Genomic DNA, 19,335 nt, shown 5'->3' on the forward strand with positions numbered 1-19,335 from the left:
ACCAGGAAGTATGTGACCATATTAGCCCAGTTCTGTCAAAACTGCACTGGCTCCCTATTAAACATCGCATCAATTTTAAAATATTGCTGATGACTTACAAAGCACTAAATGGTTTAGCTCCGCAGTACTTGAGCGAGCTCTTAACGCATTATAGTCCTTCACGTCTATTGCGTTCTCAAAATTCCGGCCAGTCGATAATACCTAGAATATCAAAATTGACTGCTGGCGGTAGATCCTTTTCCTATTTAGCACCAAAACTTTGGAACAATCTTCCTAACATTGTCCGGGAAGCAGACACACTCTGTCAGTTCAAAGCTAGATTAAAGACACATCTCTTTGACATAGCATTCACATAATACATTATAGACTTCTATAATTCAGTGTTAAGCCTCTGTTATACTCCAGTTTGGACGCGTACACGACAGCTGCGCACAGCTCGGACGCGGACTACTTGTATTTATACTTTCTGCTGAGGTCCGCTCGGTGAACGCGTTCAACGCATGCGCAGTAGATCGGTCTGGCCAGTATAATCGATAATATTTTTTTATATTTATAGTTTATATTTGCATTTATGTCAAAACCTAGACACTTTCAAACATCAAAATGACATTTATTAATATGTATTCGTGTCAAAATGACATATAAACATCTTTTCCTATTCTATTTTGCCTGGAAACGCTTCCAACAGGCTTGCGTGAAAAATAGGCATTGGTTCTATTTCTAGCATGCACGCGTTTTCCGTTTTTTCAAATTCGGCGTCCATGTTATTTCCATCTCTTTCGCGGTTTTAAACTAATGAACGCGCGCCCTTTTGTCCGCGCGGTCACAAAAAATGGGAGGCACGCGCCTGTCCGCAACGAGCCTCCGCGCGCACCCCCGATGACGATTTTTACGTCACGCGGACCCTCGGCCATCGCGGTCGCGGAAAGTATAACAGAGGCTTTAGGCTGCATAGATTAGGTCAGCTGGAACCGGGAACACTTCCCATAAATCCTGATGTACTTGTTACATCATGAGAAGAATGGCATCTACGCTAATTTTAGTGTCTTTGTTTATCACGAGGTCTTCCCGCAGCCTGCCGGATCCAGGCCGTATCCAGATCTGATGAAGGACCGTCGCCTGGACCCGATGACAACGCAGTGCTGAAGTGCCAACTAGTCTCTCCCTATGGAGGATCCCTTTACCACTCTACAGATAAAGCGTCGTCGGGAAAACTCAATTTGCGTATCTACCCCGAATTGATAAAATAAAATAAAATTCTGAATCAAAACTATAAGGAAACACCAGTAATTTGTTTAGGCTTGATCTGTAGGGAATAACAAACCTGCACACATATATTCAAACGCACATAACTATACAACCAATTCTTAATGCGCATGTGAACGCCATCAGCGTTTCTCACAGGTTCGCGTTTAAAGTTTGTGTAAAGAGAATGGTGTCGTCTTGGCGGCCCCTAATTTAATAACAAATGATCGTTGCGACAGAAGCGAATCAATCAAAACTAACTTTAGCTGTAAAATAACTTTATTAAAGAACCGCTATAAAGCCAAAACATTCTCTGTTACCTTAAATTATACGTTTATTTCTGTAAAGCTGCTTTGAAACAATCTACATTGTTAAAAGCGCTATATAAATGAAGATGACTTGACTTGACTTGACTAAGTCATTTAGATTTTGGTGGTAGAGGACAGTCAAATTAGACAGATGGCAATATGGACAGGTTATGCGACATTCCCTGATTCTCCAAAACCATGAGCAAAACTGAAGAAGTAAGAAACCAGACAATATTAAATATAGTTTGCCTTGCAACAAGGATAAAATATTTATGTTGCATTAGAATATAAAATATTAAAAGTTGGCATGAAAGAGAAATTCACCATATGTATTTTTCTAATATTAAAGATCTTATTGTAAAAGATTCATCCATCCATATGTTTAATATTTTTACCCTGTAATTTCCACCATTACATCGTGACATTTACATTTGTTTCTCATGAATATTAATTACATGACATGCTGTTTAGCTTGGGTAGTCACTAGTTACAGTAGGATTTCTATTTACTGCTTCTGCATTTGCTCAGTCCACGGCCAACGTAAAAAAAATGCGAGGTTCACAGACGTCATTTTACACTGTTGGCTACATTTTGTTTTTCTTCGCGCTGTGGCCAAGAAAAACAGAACTCTTAAAATATAATGATAATCTCCCTAAATGTGGAGTGAATGGATTCTTTTCCTGCTCAAAGTATAAAGAGAAGCTTGTTGAGTTTTTCTTGGTAATATGAATCAATTTTCATTAATAAATATAGTAACACATTGAAATGTTTGATTTTATGGACATCTTAGTTTACTTTTACATAATAAACTATTTTGGTAGTGTGCTGGATTGCCACTTCATGTCCAATATCAAACTGTGTCCTGAAGCAAAACCAGTGAAGAGCCTCTGGTCTGAATCATGGGGTTCATTAGGCACAGGCATCTTTGCATGATGAAAATGAGAGAGAGAGAGAGGGGGGGGGGGGGGGGGAGCAAAAATGGACAGCACTGATCTTTCCCACAGCAAGTAACATGAGAGACGGACGAAGGGGTATAAAGCCAGACAGACACCCAGACAGTGGAGTGAGTGTGTGCGTGTGGTATGAGGGAGAATGGTGTTTCTCCTGCTGATCTGACACTGGCCTTGGCATCCAGCACTGAAAACCATGCCAATGTCGGCTGAGCAAATTCCGAGCCCCCGAGGAAAACAACAAACGGGTCTGTTGTTCGGACCCAGATTGCTGTGTGACCACGAAGGACACAGATTCCAGTTTTGCACTGCCTGAACTGAGCTGGTCCCTCACATCACTTCTTGGATCTACTGTAGTCTTGTGTTAACGTACTAACTGAATGGTACTAACTGGTTCTCTCTTCTAGATCTTCATCAATTTTGTCTTGTCACAACCTTTCCCCGTCCATTTGGCTCTGGACTGTCAACAGTCCAATGATATGATGACAGATTTCCATATCTGCAAGTAAAGAAATTCGCCGTTCCCTATTCAGATCTCAATCATCAAAATATGCTTTGCATGGCTACATTTGTACCCTTATGCAACCTTAATTGTAGCCCCTTGTCAACTTAGCACAAGTTTGCACACAAGGAGGAGAGAATTATATGTTATTTTTCATGTGGTTGTTAAGATAGTTCCGCATTGGTTTATTAAATTTCAATACAATATGTCCCCACTGCCACATTTTCAATCACTTGTATTATTCTCACACTCAAACATCTCAACAGTTCCTAAATTCACTTATTCGTCTCATCTTCACAAAGCACAAAGGAAAACATAATCATAAATCTGGTAGTCAACGCAAATGGGTTCTCTTGAAATACAATTTTTTCTGACATACAAATCACAACCCTTCCTGCATCATATTTCATTTGCAAGACTGCATTTTTACACTTGAAAAATTCCAATCCAAACACAGTTGGGCAAAACTGAGTAAGTGCTCTCAACCAGTAGCAGCCTTTGCCATGTTTCACCCATTTCACTAGAAACGGGTCTCGCAGGAGAAGGGGCCTCCTAGGGCCACCAAGGTCGGAAAATAATGGGGGCTTGAAGCAAAAATGTCTATAATTAATAAAAAAATGTATGGTGCAAAACATATCTCTGTATATGTTCTTGTTTTTAATATTTATAAGCAATAGCACAAGAGCAAGAGTGCTGTTTTCCCAAACATAAGAATGTTTACAAATGTGATTTTGATTTTATACAACAGTTCAATAAACAAAAAGTGAATATTACATTTTAGACACAGTATTGTACATTTTTCCTCAATTTTGCCAACGAAAAAAGTTGCACACAGTTGAGCCATTGCACGTCTCCGAGCAAGACAGATTCAGTTTCGTTACTAAATGAATCCATGTTTTTGAATGAATCTGTCTAGAATGACTCGACAACTCGCTCTCGCTTGCTTTGGCCTTGAATGAATCAGCCGTTTTAAACAAATTGTTTGACTGAATGAATCAATGGCTCTCTCGTTAAGACAATAGCTGTGACCGAAATACTAACTGTGACTAAAGTGAAAACTGACATGTGAAGGCCAAGTGTTGTAACCCATACTAGGAATTTGGCCTCTGCATTTAACCAATTCAAGTTAGTGCACTCACATTAAAGGAGAACTCCGGTCAATTTTAACATTGAGCTCATTTTTTTGTAAATTTGGAGTGCTGTCAGTACAGAGAACAACGACAGAAATCGGTGTTGCCTACACCGTGTTATCCTCTTTTTAAAATTTGCACCCTGTTGACTTCAATGGGGCAAGTTTTAAACCTGCTTTTAGCCTCTTAACATCCTTGATGTGTCATTACAAGTGCACAGCCAATGTGAGTGATTCCTTCAGAGTAAACACGGGTGAATCTGACTGCAGTAGATGTGAAAGATATGAATAAAAATGATGTTATTTCAGCCAGCGCACATACCTGTATTTACATCCTGTGTTTGGTTGAAGTCCACAGTAGTCGATTGTCGAGTTCGGGCGCATGATCGTACGTACTAAACCTATGCGCGTGAACTCGACAATCGATTACTGTGGACTTACAGGATGTAAATACAGGTATGTGCGCTGGCTGAAATAACATCATTTTTATTCATATCTTTCACATCTACTGCAGTCAGATTCACCCGCGTGTTGACTCTGAAGGAATCACTCACATGGCTGGGCACTTGTAATGACACATCAAGGATGTTAAGAGGCTAAAAGCAGCAGGTTTAAAACTTGCCCCATTGAAGTTAACAGGGTGCAAATTTTAAAAAGAGGATAACACGATGTAGGCAACACCGATTTTTGTCGTTGTTCTCTGTACTGACAGCACTCCAAATGTACAAAAAAATTAGCTCAATGTTAAAATTGACCGGAGTTCTCCTTTAAGAGTAGTGAGTAGTGAAAACACATAGACCCTGTCCAAAATGGAACTCTAAGCACTCTGGGTCTTCCTACGAGTCTGCACTTTTGTGATGTAACGCCGCTTTGACTGTCGGGAAGAAGTCTGCTGCGGAGTTCGCTTCAGTGCGGGCTCGGCAAAAGTGCGCATCGAGGGTGCATATCGACCGCAAAGGGGGCGCTCGAAAGCACTCTTCTGACACCTAAAATGACAAATGGGACACCCTAAGGTCTCATGGACTTAACAGACATGCGCACGTGGCAGCCATTGAAAGTCCACAAGACCGAAAGTGCATATGAAGTGTGCCATTTGGGACAGGGCCATCCACTGCAAACCAATGACACACACTGAGCATTGGGCAGCCATTTTGCTGTGACGACCAGGGAGTAATTGGGGGTTAGGTGCCTCACCTCACCTATTTCCTGCCGGTATTGAGAATCAAACCTGCAATCTTCCGGTTACCAGTCTGACTCTCTAACCATTAGGCCATGCCTAATGTGGGTAGTATAATGTGGGTAGTATACTGTTATGCGTCCTACCAGCGTCAGTTGCATCGTTTTACTTCATATCCATCGAATGCACACTTCAGAAACTCTGCTAAAGTAGTAGGTCATCCGAGGTCTTTTCGCCTACTGTTTTTCGAATACTATGTACTCGGACATACTACTCTTTTGGCATTTTAACATTTTACTTGTAAATGTTGGAGGTATTGTTGTTGTTGTATCTTTCTAGAGCTGTCAGCTTTGAAATGAGATTAATCATTAATATTGCTGAGCAAGTATTATGCTTCCATTTAAATATTTTCCATATAACATTTCAATAATTTATTTAGGCTTTAGTAAAAAGAGAAATAAAACCTAATCATTCATTTTTGCAAACAATGCACTGTCTTTATAAATAGCAAGACACTTGCTATTTTTCAACACAGTTTAAATGAGTCTGCATACATGAAAATATACAGCTGCCTGCATATTTTATGAAGAGGGTCCCTCGCAAGGGGATCCTAAAATTTGGGAGTCCCTGGCAATTAATTATATGTGAAAACTCTTGACATAGGTGGATTTCTTGGTTTACTGGAATGAAATGGTCATCCAGGGGCAAGACAGATGATCCATCACAGTTCACACCCTGAAATATAAAACAAAACAGGTTGATGCTGGCGTACAGGCCACTTTCATGCAAACCAGAATGCGAAGCAGACCACCATTTGATACGTTTAGCAATTTATATCTGGCAAAAATGAAAAACGACCTGAAATATCTCCACAGACTATAGTGAGCAGATGAAGTAGTATAGAGGGAGGATTGTATTTCAAGACAACTTTTAACAGCAAGACTGCTTTGCAGTTTCTTATTGGCTATGTAGACTTATAGACCATATGGCAAATGCTGCGTTGTCCCAAGTACACAATACACTGCTTGTTAGCACGAATATCTAATCAGCCAATCTCATGGCAGCAACTCAATGCATTAAGGCATGTAGACATGGTCAAGACGATCTGCTAAAGTTCAAACTGAGCATCAGAATGGGAAAGAAAGGAGATTTAAGTGACTTTGAACGTGGCTGATCTGCTGGGATTTTCATGCAAAACCATCTCTAGGGATTAAATAGAATGGTCCGAAAAAGAGAAAATATACAGTGAACGGCAGTACAGAAGGCGAAAATGCCTTATTATTGCCGGAGTTCAGAGGAGAATGGCCAGACTGGTTCAAGCTTAAAGAAAGACAAATAACCACTCGTTACAACCAAGGTCTGCAGAAGAGCATCTCTGAACGCTCAACCTTGAAGCAGATGAGCTACAGAAGCAGAAGACACACCGGTGACACTCCTGTCAGCTGAGAACAGCAAACTGAGGCTACAATTCACACTGGCTCACCACAATTGGACAATTAAAGATTGGAAAAACATTTCCTGATCCTTCCATTTCTGCTGCGACATTCAGATCAGAATTTGACGTAAACAGCATGAAAGCATGGATCCATCCCCCCTTGTATCAATGGTTCAGGCTGCTGGTGGTGTAATGGTGTGGAGGATATTTTCTTCACACACTTTGGGCCCTTTAGTACCAATTGAGCATTTTTTAAATGCCACAGCCTACTTGTGTATTGTTGCTGACCATGTCCATACTTTTATGACCACAGTGTCTCATCTTCTGATGGCTACTTCCAGCAGGATAACATGCCATGTCACAAAGTTCAAATCATCTCAAACTGTTTTCTTGAACATGATGATGAGTTCACTGAACTCCAATGACCTCCACAGTCACCAGACCTCAATCCAATAGAGAAGCTTTGGGATGTGCTGGAACTGGAGATTCGCATCATGGATGTGCAGCCGACAAATCTGCAGCAACTGCGTGATGCTATCATGTCAATATGGAACAAAATCTCTGAGGAATTTTTCCAGCACCATGTTGAATCTATGCCACAAAGAATAGCAGTGACATTGATCAATTAACATTAAAAAAGGGATTGAAAAATGAGATTGATATAATGTCACATATAAAAAAATGGAAATGTAATCTAATTTAACAGCAGATTTGTTTTTTAAAAAGCTGGCAGACACTTATATTGACCAAAAATATTTGACCAGTTCCTTTTCTGTTTTCTGCACTCAGGATCTTTTCTTCTTTGAAACAATGCCCATAGGAGGTCCAAGAGATCTGATCCAGTTTGAAATCAATTGAGAGCAATTAAATGGAAAACAAGCTGGTCAGGTCCGATCTTGTGTAACCCAAGTTGCATCTCCAGCAAGGAAAGCGAGTGTCGCTGCCAACTGAAAAGCCCCGTTTTGACACACATCAGTGAACAGGGATGTGTTATTCTCCAAAGGCAGATATTTACTGCTCACTCAGGACCATTTCTCAGCCAGTTAATTAGTGCTCTGTGCATTGGGTGATACCCTGCAGCCCGCGGACCGATTTCTACACTCGGAGCAGATGTGCACGCATGCACACTCACACACGAACACACAAACCAACGCGCATGGTATCAGCCAAATAACACACAGACACCAAATCATTCAGGAAAAGACGTAACACAATCCTCCAAACATAAAAGTGACAAGGGGACCATTAAAATAGAAATGTGACAGCAGAGACATGCCATGCATTCCAACTGTTTGCTATTACTAACAGCGGTCAGCAATTCATCTTAATTTTGATGCCACTTGCTTTTGAAACAATGTTTGACAGAATCTTAAATAGAGCAATTGGTAAAATGAATACACTCTTATGAGATGGGACAACAGCTGTAGTGTTTCCCCACACCACCAGTATTTTGGGCTCCCAACAATACAAAGACTTATTGTCAGGAAAGCCTGAGAAAGTGGGTAAGCTGGGTGCTGCAGATCTGTGGGAGAATGTCTTGTGGCCTGTCAATGTTTGCAAACAACAAGCGAATCCTGCGAAAATAAAACTGCAGCAGCGCAACACCACCTCCCTAAGCGGAGCAATGCCTAATGCCATAATCGTTTAAAATTTACTACAAATGTCTTAAATGTCATATAAAGTTTTTGTATCTCACCAGAGGTATAAAGGTAAGGTCACATTTACCGTTGTAGTGGGGTCATTTTAATAAAAACCTGTGTGATCGGGAGTTTCGCATGAGGGTGAAAAGTTCCTCGCGCAGATTTCGCAAATTGGCCATGTGAAATTGCTGTGTTGACCAGCACAAAGCTGCTTGGTTTGAAAGTGATGTGCTTTATGCATCGCTACTAGAGATGCACCGATTGCAATTTTCTTGGCCGATTCAGATTTCCGAAGTGTGACCTGCCAATGCCAATTTTTGCACATTCCGATTTTCTTTCAAAGAGCTATAATTGACAGCATATACAAACAAAAATATTTTTTCCTTCAATGCAAAATTTTATTTTCATAAAAAAAACACAAGTAAAATATCATTAATAAAATAAGACCAAATAAACTAATTGCAAATAACAGCACAAATAAATGCAATAGGATAAAGAGAGATGAAATAAACACGGCTTTAAGATTTTTCTGTGGGTCTAACAGTATTCATGTAAGAAAAACTACAGATATAAAAGTAATCAAATGTAAAATAACACTGGACAGTCTTCATACAGAATAATGCATACAATTAAAGTTATAAAAGTTAGTTAAGAGCAGAGAGTGATTTTCTTTGTTTTTTTGGTTCTTTGATTAACATGACAGAAAGCAGCGGGAATATTAGACTGCTTTTTACTTTAAGAGTTTATGCACGGATCCAATATACTGTTACACAACATGCGTTATCTTTCTCAACTATTTATTTACATTCCAAAACTGACTGTGTTTAGCTGAATACTTGCCAAGATGGGCATTTTCACATAATTTTGTGAGTAGTTGACTCTTTAAACACTGTAAGCCACTCATTTTGGTACTTGCGACGCACAAGCTGCTGAGAGGCGCATTTATGTGCGCGCCAGTTATATAGACCGGAGCGAATGAGATGATTGAGTGAGAGGAGGCGGGTGTGTGTCACTTCGCAGTAGGAGAGAAGAGAGGCAACAAAACGGACCAGATCGGAATCGGAAAAATGGAGATTGACCGGCCTGTTACTGGTCAGGCCTAGCCTGGCTAACGTCAGACCTAATCCATGGTCTGGGAACCATGGTTCATTTTCTCGTATTTGAGGCGTGGTTTACGAATGCCCAGAGCCGTTTATTGGACGCTACGAATGTCTATCAAATGCGCCTGTACGTAGCTAGCCAATCGTTTCAATTATACCAGATGACGTATGTAGAGCGACAGAAATTCGACGAGGAAGAATAAACTTGCGTTCTAAACTACTCAGAACACTATCTAAGGCTGCATCGAAAGGTAACTTCGTGTCTGCTGCCATGTTGGATCCATAGATATAAACAAACTGCTTCGGTGTGTCGCATTGACGTCGTCATCGTCTTACTGCTCCCTCCCCGTTCTGTGATTGGTTCCCTTTTTGAGGGGAAAATCTGGTCCATGGTGTCCAGGCTGCCTAGCAGCGTGAATAAAATCGCGCTGCGCTCAAGGCAGCATGGGGAAACCCAGGCTAGGTCAGGCCGAGCATGAGAAAAACATTGACAAACAATTTCTGGAAATTTCGCTCTATCCCCATTAAAGTAAACAGAAGCTGTACTTCCATGACTGGAAATAGCTGCCTATGGCGCTGAGTGACATCTTGCCCTAAAAGGAACTGTGGTATTTGGAAACCTCTTAAATTCTGTCGCCATTTTCTTACCTATAATGTTGTTCCAAACCTATATGAATTTCTATCGTCAGTGGAACATAAAATAAGTTGTTGTTTTTTTTAAATGTATTTTTACCCATGCAATGAATGTTTGGGACCCCACCGACTGTCCTTGTATAACTGAAAAAACATCTTCTTACTTGTTCCACCGAAAGTCCAACAGATTTGGAGTGACATGAGGGTGAATAAATGATGACTCAGTGTTCATTTTAGGAGAAATATCCCTTTAGATAACCTCTTGTATGGAGTTTATGATCATGATTATGACAGGAGGTATAAAGAGAGTATTAGGTTAGCTCTTGTACAAAGCGGGCGGCAGGCTTGTCCCATTGGTAATGGCCAGTATGATGATGGGAAGTATTAGACGAGTATTAAACGAGTGTAAAGTTACGGCTTGTACAGAGCGGACGGTAGGTTTGTTCTGGCGGTTAGCCAGGGTGAGGAAGGGAAGTGTTAAGCATGTATCGTGTTACCTCTTGTACAGAGCGGGCAGCAGGTTTGTCCTGGTGGTTGGCCAGAATGAGGAAGGGAAGCGTGCAGAGCTGCGGATGCTGCAGGGCCGAGTGAAGCTCCGTACGCGCCACCTCCAGATCCTCCTCCGACGAAGCGCTGTCCAAAACAAACACCACCCCCTGAGAGCCCTGGTAGTACCGGCTCCAGTACTTTTTAATTGAGTCCGCTCCTGCAACACAAAACATAAATTCACACCGTCAGGAACGCAGCAAGGAAGTCATAACATTTAATGCACACATTAACCCCTTCACAGAAAAAAAGGTGGTTTTCCTGTAAGACATCAATCAGATGGTGCCCAAGGCGAAAACGACGTAAAGCTTTAAAAAAACAAACAAAAAAAGCACAATGAGAAGCTCTGGAAAGCGTATTGGCGACCGAGCGGGAAAAGGTCTACAGCGTGTTTCGACACAGCATCAGTTCGAACAGTGCTGAAATGCATTTTGGTGAGGAACCCGACCTCCTTTCAAAAATCATTGCGGATATTGCATTATGTATTTTTATGACTTTAAGAACGCATGCCAACTCGCACTCCCGCTCGGGGAGGCCTGTGGGAAAAGCCGTGTCCAAATGAAGAGCGCTCAACGCAACAGTGTTTCTTTAAAGTCGACCCTGAGAGCATATTAAAATGGTTTCTTCTGATGGCCAGTCTACAGCACAGTTCAAATGGGCCCACTTTTACAGTGAACATATGGTTTCTCTTGTGCACAGCAATTTGGGGGTACAAAAATGTGGCCACCAAGACACACAAGCGCAGCATGGCTTTAGTTAAAGTGAGTCATGGCGGGGCCTGTACCCTAACCATGAAAAAACAGAGACCAGTTTGTCTATACCTCTTGTTCTTGTGAGTTTTCTGATTGGAATGCGGCATATTAATTACTAGCATGCCTCGTGTGCATCTTCTCCTGCGATAATGGACCCGAAAAAGAAGCTTTATTCCTCCGTTTTCATCTTAAAGTATGAAATAATAAACAGAATGCTATTTGAAAAGGTGGAGTCTTAAATCAATGCCAGACAGTAATCGACAGCTTTATTCAAAGCTCTTGAAGTTTGGCCAAGACGTATAAGCTGTTTGCTTGACACTAAGCAGCTGCGCAATCCTTTTTTTTCCCCCTCGCTAAACACACTGGATGCGAGTTTAATGGTTCCACTTCCAAACTTCTGAGCCTTTGTCACACCACAAATTGAGCTCTTAGTCATGCCTCGCCAAATTATCAGCTCTAAAACTGTTCTTAGAGGTCTTGGTTCATGTTTGGAAACAGATTCCACCTATCAGATTGAGTTTCAGAGCTCGACTTCCCGATATCATTGTTGTGTATGATGTACAATGTAATACTTCCAGTTCTCATTAGGTATTATCCACTGTGGTATTCAGCAACAGCTTTCCAACCGCTGAAATGCAAGCCTGACAGCAATAGCAAACACACTTTGCGATAGCTGGCCAAAGAAGAAATAATGTTTTCTGCAGATGTTTAGACAATTTGTGACTCGCAATAAATATTTGGGATCCTCACAGACAGGCCATGTCCGAGGCTGACTCATCTAATTAAGAAGCGTTTGATCTGCTGTTGCAATTTTAGCAAGCACTATTAAATATTAATGCACAATTACTTAACATATACAGCCTGATATTTCTTTCCTATAAGGCATGTTTTTCCAAAACACAATGTCCCATCAGTCACAAATGTGCATCAACAGTCTCTATGTGGTTTAATTTTACTCAAAGTCTCCATCTACTGGCTGTGAAAGTAAAATCAAAACACTGGGAGGTCTTGTGGAGTCTTGGGCTTTGAAAAGCAGAGGTTTACTTTCATTTCAAATGCATAAACATGTGCATTAAGAAGAGAACGATGTGACGGAACAAAACAGCATTTATCAGTAACGGGCCGGTGCATTACAATCTCATGTGATAATGCAACTAAAGCACATTTTCGCAGAAATCATTACATCATGGCTGGGGTCCAGAGAAACAAAGAGAGAGAGAGCCTGCTAAGTGCTTTCAGATGGCCGCTGCGAGATGGTAAATGTGAGCATGTGGGTCTCCCTTCTCTGGTGCGCCTGTCAGCCCAGCAGATCGCACAGGGTGTCATCGTGACACTGATGGGAAATGCACACAGACAGCGCGGCACTTTGAACGTCTCCTGGCTTCCTGACATCACTCACGCAAACCCAAAACACGGGCCAGACCAACCAATAACACGAGAATCCGGTAAACCGTCTCGATGGCAGTGGAGGAAACGACGGGAGAGCCAGCGTGTCAAGCCGGCACACAACCTCCATCAATAAAGTGTGACATGAGCCTTCCGCGTCAGGTTCAAGGTTAATGTCCCAGCCGTAACCCTACACTGATGTTTTTTGGGGAAAAGAGGTCGCGCTCCGCAGGCCCCTGACACTGAGCTGAACTCGTTGGAGGTCTGGAGGAAAGGTTTCCAAAGTGCTTAAAAGGAAAATAGGACATAATTATACCGCTTTTCAAGGAGAATTCAGAGGTTCGTCAATTTAAAGATGACTTCCCAATGTGGGCTGTTTCTCACCAAAAAATTCTCCTATAATAATAATAATTCACTTTTAAAGGATTATTTCACTCAAAAATCATTTACTTTCTTCTGATGAACGCAAAAGGAAGAATGTGCCGTTCGCTCACTTCCATGCAGTTAAAACAAATGTGGACTTAAACGGATGGTTCACCCAAACATTTTTATTCTTTGTTCACTTACTCACCCTCAAGTTGTTACAAACCTATACGAGTTTGTTTGTTCTGGTGAACACAAAATAATATATTTTGAAGAATGCTGGTAATCAAACCGTTGACGGTAGCCACTCACTTTCATAGTAGGAAAAAAATACTAAGGAAGTCAATGGCTACTATCACCTGTCTGCTTACCAACATTCTTCAAAATATCTTCTTTTGTGTTCACCAGAACAAAGACACTCGTACAGGTTTGTAACAACTTGAGGGTGAGTAAGTGATGACAGAATTAAAATATTTGGGTGAACCATCCCTTGAAGCCTTTAAACTCCAAAACAGACACAAAAGCACTATAAAAGAATCATGAATGTGGTAAATGTAATATGTATGCTCTTAAGTTTTTGTTAGGTACAGGCTAAAATGTAAAGCTGGCGTCAGATCTTTTATGTTATATTGTGACGTACATCTGAGTGCAACAGATTATCGAAAAAGAAAAAAAAATTAGGATGGGGTTCATCCATTGGTTGGTTATTGGATTTTGAAATTTGGGCATTGCGCTGAATAATTAATGTGAAGTTGATTGGGAAGAGGCGGTTTTAAGTGGACTAAATGATTGGAAAGTCCTGTATACGTCATCAGAGAGAAGTCTTTCATTTTCACCAAAGATCGAGTCTTGACATTTTGATAAATGAAACATTCATGGACCAATCATTCACAATAAGATCTTCAACATACATTTACAAGAAAGATAGGTTGAATTTACTTTTAATGTCGACTTTATTCATTATATCCACCCTGGCTTTCAACTACAAAAAAAAAAAGTCGAAAAAAGTTTGACGAAAAAAGTCGAAAAAAGTTTGGAATGACATGAAAGTGAATAAATTATGTTAGCATTTAAATTTTTTGGGTGAAACTTTTCCTTTGAACTAGTGACATTTCCTTTTCTCTAACTCTACAGGCTTCATGACCCAGGTGGAAAACCCCCCTTTAGGATTCTCAGCTCCAGCAGTTATGCATCCAGCCTTTTTTCTCCTCACCTATCTGTCCCTCCTTTCCCCCAGGGTTCCCTGCATCCACAACACCCTCTTATTCTTATCATCACTCACTCGTTTTAAAGACAGATTCAAAGCTGCAGCCCATCACTCTTACGAAAAAAGGAAATGCGGGCCAAGATGGCTCTGGGTTCAGTGAGCGAGTGACATCTGAAACATTTCCATTGCGTGCCGCATCCAAGCACTGGCATTTCCTGGGGTTCAATTTACCTTGAAGAGAAAACTATTAGTCATCAAAGAAATGAGTTTGTATCCTTACTGGTCGGGTCCTCATGTTACATCTGTGTCAAATAACATTCATATTCCTCATGCTGTGTCAGATGATGTGTTGCCAAAGATTACTTTTCAAAAGAGCATATGTGAAATAATGGTTTCAAATATTGTTACAGATGTTTCTGTAGATATTCACAAATGGGTCAATCCCTTAATGCTCAAATTGTTTGTATGGATCTATTAATTTATTAACACTTACAATGACCTGAATATACTTCATACACTACCAATTAAAGGTTTAGGGCAACTTTTCAGCAAGGACACATTAAGGTGACAGTAATAATAATAATAATAATAAGTGCTGTTCTTTTGAATTTTTTATTCATCAAATAATCTTGTTTTCAACGCTGATAATAATAAGAAATGTTTCATAAGTATCAAATCATCATATTAGAGTGATTTCTGAAGGATCATGTGACACTGAAGACTGGAGTAATGATGCTGAAGATTCAGCTTTGATCACAGGAATAAATTACATTTTAATATATATTAAAATAGAAAATAGATCCTTTAAATTGCAATAATATTTCACAGTATTACTGCTTTTACTGTATTTTTGATCAAATAAATGCAGCCTTGGTGAGCATAACACAGTGTCTACATTGGATGCGAGCAGAGTGACGCGGTGCAACAAAAGACAATACCCATTATAAACACTGATACTGTCTACACTGATGCGGCACGACACGGCACGGCAAATCCCCAGCAGTAAACTGATGTCCTGTGCTATTTCTGATGTAATGCCTGTGCCATTTCTGACATGAAGGACAAACAGATTTGCAATGGTCGCAACAGCTTGCGATGCTTCTGGTGTAGACATGGTGTGAGAGACCTCTTAAATAATCTTACTGACAGGAAAATTTTCAACGGTAGTGATCATGATGACGGCTTCACTGTTCATTAACTTATTAAACTTCCACCAACTTATTCCAAACATGTATGATATGATAATCATAGAGAGACAACATGATATCATAGAGAGGAGCCCTGCAGACCCTCGTGACTGTGTGTTAAATCAACAAGTCCTGATATACTCTTTGATTCGAGGTAAAAAGAAGTTCGAAATACGTGAGCAGCCGTTAAGTGAACAGTTGAGAAAGAAACCGGATGTGTGTCAGTATATTTGGTCCGTGCATTCGGTCTTAAAGTGACAGCAGCCTAATATTCCTGCTGTTGTCGGTGTCATTAATGTTAATAAAAAAAAATAAATACAGCTTTAACCAAGATGAACCTATATTTTATTTCTACAGAGAACAAATAGTGTTATAGTGAAGAGAGCAGTCAGGAGGAAAGTGATGACGACAGCTTGCAGGATAAGTGTGTCGCGTAAAGTGTGAGTACCAAGCTTTTTCTACTATAAAGCGGCTCTCCAGTGTGTTCATGTTTTCACTCGCGGTTGTCCAACTTCGAGGGACTGAACAGAAGAAGTGAGCCGGAGAAGATTTCCATGTTAAAGGCGGAGTCTCAGAGCCACACCCTCCTATTACATAATCACCACATACCAATGATAGTTCAGAGGTATTAACCAGCCAGAGTGAACTTTTTCTGAAAGTTCGTTATTCAAAACCATATGGAACAGAATAATTAAAAAAATATACATTTTCTGTATCTGTATTTTAAACATTTTAAAAAGATTTGTTCCTTCTCTATATATCGTGGACACTCTTATTTGTCATTGGCCCATATATTAATTGTGATTAAGTAGTAATCTCATGAAAAAACAGAGAACATTTACCTCCGAGTTCCTTGACATTTAAAATGGCATTCTGGAACGGGACAGCTTTAATGCTAAAACCTGCAAATAAAAGTTGAACAAGATTAACAACTGCGGCCATGAGGATTTCACAAAAACACCTCCATTGCTACACTGACCGAGATTTAATCAAGTACTCTTTAAAAGACAATCACAAGGTCAAATCTGAATACAAAGGGGGGGGGGGGTTTAAAGCGTTTGGCAAAGAGGAAGTGCAAAGATCTGTGTTTGTGTTTGCAGGACGTGTCTGGTATAGCTCTATGATGGTGGGCTGACCTGTGGTGGGGACGATGTTGTCTGTTGCCTCACTGCAAAGTCTGGAGAGCAGGCTGGTCTTCCCAGAACCCGTCAGACCGATGCAAACCACGTCATATTCTGGTCTGGGAGGAGGAGGTCCTTTACAGCAGAACGTCCTGAAACACTGAAGACGGGACAAAGACGGCAAGACAGGGGAAAGGGGGGAGGAAGGAACGTTAGAAAGGTTACAACAATTTAGATAAAAAACTTCCCACTCATCTTTGTGTTTATGCGATTCTGGCGACTTGTGATTCTCCGAGAGAAATGCTGTGGGTGTATGCGTGTGTCACTCTAGAAACAGAAACACATCTCAAAGCCATCTGACATCTGTTGACACCATCTGGTTGAGAAAAAGTTACAGCGAAAGAAAAAAACAAATCTACCACACAGTGCCTCCATTGAAAACATAAGGGCCGAAAGTCATCACAACGTTCTGGGACAAGCAAGCACCCCAATATATTTCCACCGAAAAAACAGCCCTGTTTTCTGTAAGCTGCTGTCAGAGCCCTGCGGTTGACGTCATGACACTGAGTGATAAAGCAAATAAAAATTGGCCAATAAATTTCAACAGAGCCAAAACACACACACACACGTAAAGAAGAAAGCCAGTAATACTGCTTAAACCGATCACATAATTTCTACTACAGTCTACACAAGGAAGATCAAAGCATGTTTGACATTTACATTGCACAAGGAGGAGGCGTTGTGTTATGTTGCGATGGTATGGGACGGGTAATATGGCCCCTTTTGAGTAAAAACAAAGCTATTTACAGTCAGTGCAATATATTGTATTACATTTGTCTCTTTCTGTCTGCCATATTTTGAGTTACAAAGTACATTTCACATCTGAAGGTCTTTATCTGGTTGGCTCAGTGTAGCTCTATCTCTTAAAAGAGACTCAAAGCCTCTGTTGCAAAACCCTTCCACTGCCTACACAGCATGCGGACCCAGATGGACCCTCAAAAGTGACTGATTTAGAGAGCTCTACATAGGCCGCAACATAGCAAGACTTGATTTCAAGGGAGTTTGATGTTAGCATGTTGCTAAGCTAACAGAGTGATAGTCTAATAAGCATAAATTAGACAGAACAGGAAAAATAATCAATTAAATTAGATTTTTTTGGCAGTGCTTTTTCACGTTTAATATTTACAATCAACATTTCTCTCAAAAAAATGTTCCACTGAGCTTGTTACAGTGCATTCTGGGATTGCCTGAAGGAAAAATGCCTACCTTTTCGAAACAGCTTTTTCATCACGAGTGCATCTATGATGCCTAAAATTACTGTCCAGGTAGGTAAACAACTAGGTTTTTTTAAAAGGGTGCCTTTGACTATTGCTTTTTAGAAAATGCGTTTCATGCATCCGACACTCAAGGGGGCGATACTTATATTCAAATGTCTTTATCAGGAAGCTGGCTATTGAGTGCAACAAGTGCCCACCCACTTTTTAAGCAGACTTAGGCTGCGTCCGAAATCACATACTCTCTTGAGAAGGTACTTATTTTGAATTTGAGTAATTACTTCAGGGGGCTGCTAAAAAAGTATGTTCTATATAGTTTCATATTCGCACCAGAATCTCGCTGGAAGCAGAAGGTCATCCAGGTACTTTTTTGCCTACTCTTTTATCAATACTGTGAATTTGGACATACTGCTTTTGTCACATACTGTTTTTCGTCTACTATATAGTAGGGAAGAATGCGATTTTGGACGCAGCTTCTGTTCCAGAATTCTTTTTCCCATAGGGAATTTAAAAAGTGTTACAAGGCATCAACCAAGCCAACCAGCTACGAGGTGAATCAGCATTACAAACTTAGATTTGAAGCATAAAAGTGTTTGAAAATCGGACAAATAGCAAAAGTACAAAAATGTGTACATACACACATACACACACACACACACAGTTTGAGAGTGTAGGGAGCTGTTACGTCATTCATTGTGCTTCATGGGAGTGGGAAGGTACTTTCCTTGTTTCGATTCTCTGATTGGTGGAAATTTCTCGGCAGAATCATGGTTAATGTACTTTTATACCAGGAATTCATGCTGTTAAACAATTATTTAAAAAAAAAAATAAGATAAAATGATGCAGGCTGACGGGATCAATAAAAGCACATACCATCGATTAATAACCTTGTAGCTCATAGTAGGTCTGTCTCTAAAAGTTCATAGGTTGTTCAAAATCTATTTCCCTATGGAGAAAATAAATGGAACTTTCACTTCGGGAACCCGACTGTTGCTTAATGTTGACAGCTCATCTAACTTCAGCTAACTTGCTGAGAATGAAATCTGCATTATGAATTGAACTCTGACAGATAATAGGACTCAATGTGTGAAATTAAGCCTGCAAGACGTTTCTTAGATGCTACAAACAACAAAAAATCCGGCTTAGCGATAAATGAGCGTGAGAAATCTCTTAATGAGAGAGTGAGGAGTGCCATTGGAATAGTGGTTTCCTTTATCACACACAGGCTGTGAATATCTGTGCTAAATGCATTAAGTTGCCATGTGACACTCAGTCAGGCTGATCACAGATAACTTGAAAGAGGGTAAACTGTGACAAATACAGTGAGAAATCAAAACAGCGCATGCATTAGTTCTTTCATTCATACATCATACAGCCTAA

The 19,335-nt window shown here is 40.4% G+C and overlaps 1 protein-coding gene across 1 annotated transcript in view; it reads right to left on the reverse strand.

The window, feature by feature from the left end:
* arl15b (ADP-ribosylation factor-like 15b) overlaps positions 1-19,335 on the reverse strand; it is a 45,318-nt gene that overhangs the window by 10,265 nt on the left and 15,718 nt on the right. The window contains exons 2-4 of the mRNA XM_079861449.1: positions 16,697-16,841; positions 16,403-16,462; positions 10,617-10,825 (exon numbers count right to left, since the gene is read on the reverse strand). Coding sequence (XP_079717575.1) covers positions 10,617-10,825; positions 16,403-16,462; positions 16,697-16,841 — 414 coding nt within the window. The remainder of the gene's footprint in view (positions 1-10,616; positions 10,826-16,402; positions 16,463-16,696; positions 16,842-19,335) is intronic.

This window comes from Squalius cephalus, assembly GCF_949319135.1.
Source record: "Squalius cephalus genome assembly, chromosome: 24".
NCBI lineage: Eukaryota > Metazoa > Chordata > Actinopteri > Cypriniformes > Leuciscidae > Squalius > Squalius cephalus.